Raw genomic sequence first — 1,976 nt, forward strand, 5'->3', positions numbered from 1 at the left:
GTTGCACTCAAACCCCTCTCCTTTGCTCCCTCCATTGCCTCATAAACACAAATTCAAACCTTAAAGTGCAACAAAATTCAAAATTTGTCCCCATATTAGTTAATTTAATAACCCCAAGGAAATGAAATCATAAGACATATTTAAGCAGTAAAAAGAGGAGATATGGGCAAATTGTTTTTTCCTTTTTTATATAATTTCATGGTGATTGAATAAGTTTTGAAATTTGATTGTTTTCTTTAGCTTTATCTGCCGACAGAAAACTAGGCATAAAGAGAGGGGGGCAAGCATATTGAATACAGCTGAGCAAAATACCCCATACTTCTTTAAACCAACATTTATCTCTTCTTCTTCTTCTGTTTGGTGTTCCATTTCAAGTTCCTACCTTTAAGAGCAAAGGAATTTTCTCTTTTGTTTTTCTGTTTGGCCATGGATTTTCTCAGGAATGTGTCGGTCTCCAGTGAGTATCAAGCTCCTACAGCCTCTATTGATGACCTTTTCCCAACTCAAAACACGGTCAGTGGCTCAGTTCCTTGTGTCCTCTTTGCATGCACCTCAAAGGTCTGTTTTTTCTTTCTTTCTAAAGTTTGTGTCTTTTGTACATTGCAGGAAGTTGATGTGAGCTTGGAATGGTTATCTATCTTCGTCGAAGATTGTTTTTCAAGCACCGGGAACTGTATCCCGGTTGTCGAAACGAAACCTCCAACCGCACCGCCACCTACGGCGGCGAAATCCGCGAAGAAACCCCACCAGATGACCCCGCAATCGTCGCAGAATTTCGCGGTTCCATGCAAGGCGAGGAGCAAGAGAAAGAGGGTTTCGAGTTCAGCATCAACGGTATTATCCAAAACCAAAAACAACCCATTTTTCAACTGGTCCTGTAACCTCCAATTGGCCAACTCCGACCCTCTTTTGCTCCAACAACCATGCTGGTTAGCCGACAGTGAACTCATTGAGCCCAAGAAGGAAGACGAGAACAACAACAGTAGTACCATGAAAGAGGGCATCACGGAGGAAGAGAAGCCGTCTGCGGCGGCGGAGGGGCAGCAGGGGAGGAGGTGTAGCCATTGCTTGGCACAAAGGACACCACAGTGGAGGGCAGGACCAATGGGGCCAAAGACACTATGTAATGCATGTGGGGTGAGGTACAAATCAGGGAGGTTGCTGCCAGAGTATAGGCCAGCCAAAAGCCCTACTTTTGTTAGCTATTTGCACTCCAATTCTCACAAGAAAGTCTTGGAGATGAGAATGTCAATTTCTAGTGACAAGTAATTTCTTATCATGAAAACCATCTTTCTTTTACCTCACAATGTAAATCTTAGATAGGATAAAAAATTATTTTAACAAATTCTTCGCCAGTAGTAATGCAGTAATTCCCCTCATCATTAAATATGTTCTTGATGATTGTAATATTTGGGTAAGAAAATGCATACGTGGGGCTGTTTTAATATACAGTTAAAAAATACGTTATCGGTTTTGTTATTTGTTTAAATAATAAAATCGGTTAAAAATGATTGAAAGCATTATTTAGGCGTTAAAAAATAACCGGAAATATTATTAGCGTTAAAAAAATGATCGAAAACACTATTAGGTATTAAAAAATGACCGAAAATATTATTAGGTGTTAAAAGTGATCGGAAATGTTAAAAAAAATAATGTTTTAGGTAAAATAATAATATTTTAGATAATTTTTTTTCGATTTTATTATTTAAATAATAACAAAATCGATAACGTTTTATTTTGACCTTATATTAGGTGTCATAATGTAGAACTCCCCAGGTTATATAGGTTTAGGTGATTTATTTTTTCTGGTTTGAATTCAAAATTGCATAGTAATGGTAATTTGAAGATGATATAACTTATTTTGAATATCTTCATATGGAGAGCATGGTTGTATAAATGAGATAGACATATCGTAAGTTATTCGAGATCAATTTGTTCGAAGTTCGATAAATGCTCGACTTGAATGGATTCGACTT

The 1,976-nt window shown here is 37.4% G+C and overlaps 1 protein-coding gene across 1 annotated transcript; it reads left to right on the forward strand.

Annotated features, from left to right (window-relative positions):
- LOC120185049 (GATA transcription factor 5-like) lies at positions 1 to 1,284 on the forward strand. Its single transcript, XM_039189380.1, has 2 exons — positions 1 to 513; positions 607 to 1,284. Exons 1-2 carry the CDS (start codon positions 427 to 429, stop codon positions 1,267 to 1,269), a joined length of 750 nt encoding a protein of 249 aa, XP_039045311.1. The 5' UTR covers positions 1 to 426; the 3' UTR covers positions 1,270 to 1,284.
- The last annotated feature ends 692 nt before the right edge of the window (positions 1,285 to 1,976 follow it).

This window comes from Hibiscus syriacus, unplaced genomic scaffold (genome assembly GCF_006381635.1).
Source record: "Hibiscus syriacus cultivar Baekdansim isolate YM2019G1 unplaced genomic scaffold, ASM638163v2 tig00003973_pilon, whole genome shotgun sequence".
NCBI lineage: Eukaryota > Viridiplantae > Streptophyta > Magnoliopsida > Malvales > Malvaceae > Hibiscus > Hibiscus syriacus.

What these genes read in the sequence shown, in the direction of transcription:
- LOC120185049 (XM_039189380.1), top strand. Translation starts at nt 427, where the DNA reads ATGGATTTTCTCAGGAATGTGTCGGTCTCCAGTGAGTATCAAGCTCCT. An exon ending in TTTTCCCAACTCAAAACACG is followed by an intron (nt 514 to 606) that starts GTCAGTGGCTCA and finishes TGTACATTGCAG; the next exon opens with GAAGTTGATGTGAGCTTGGA.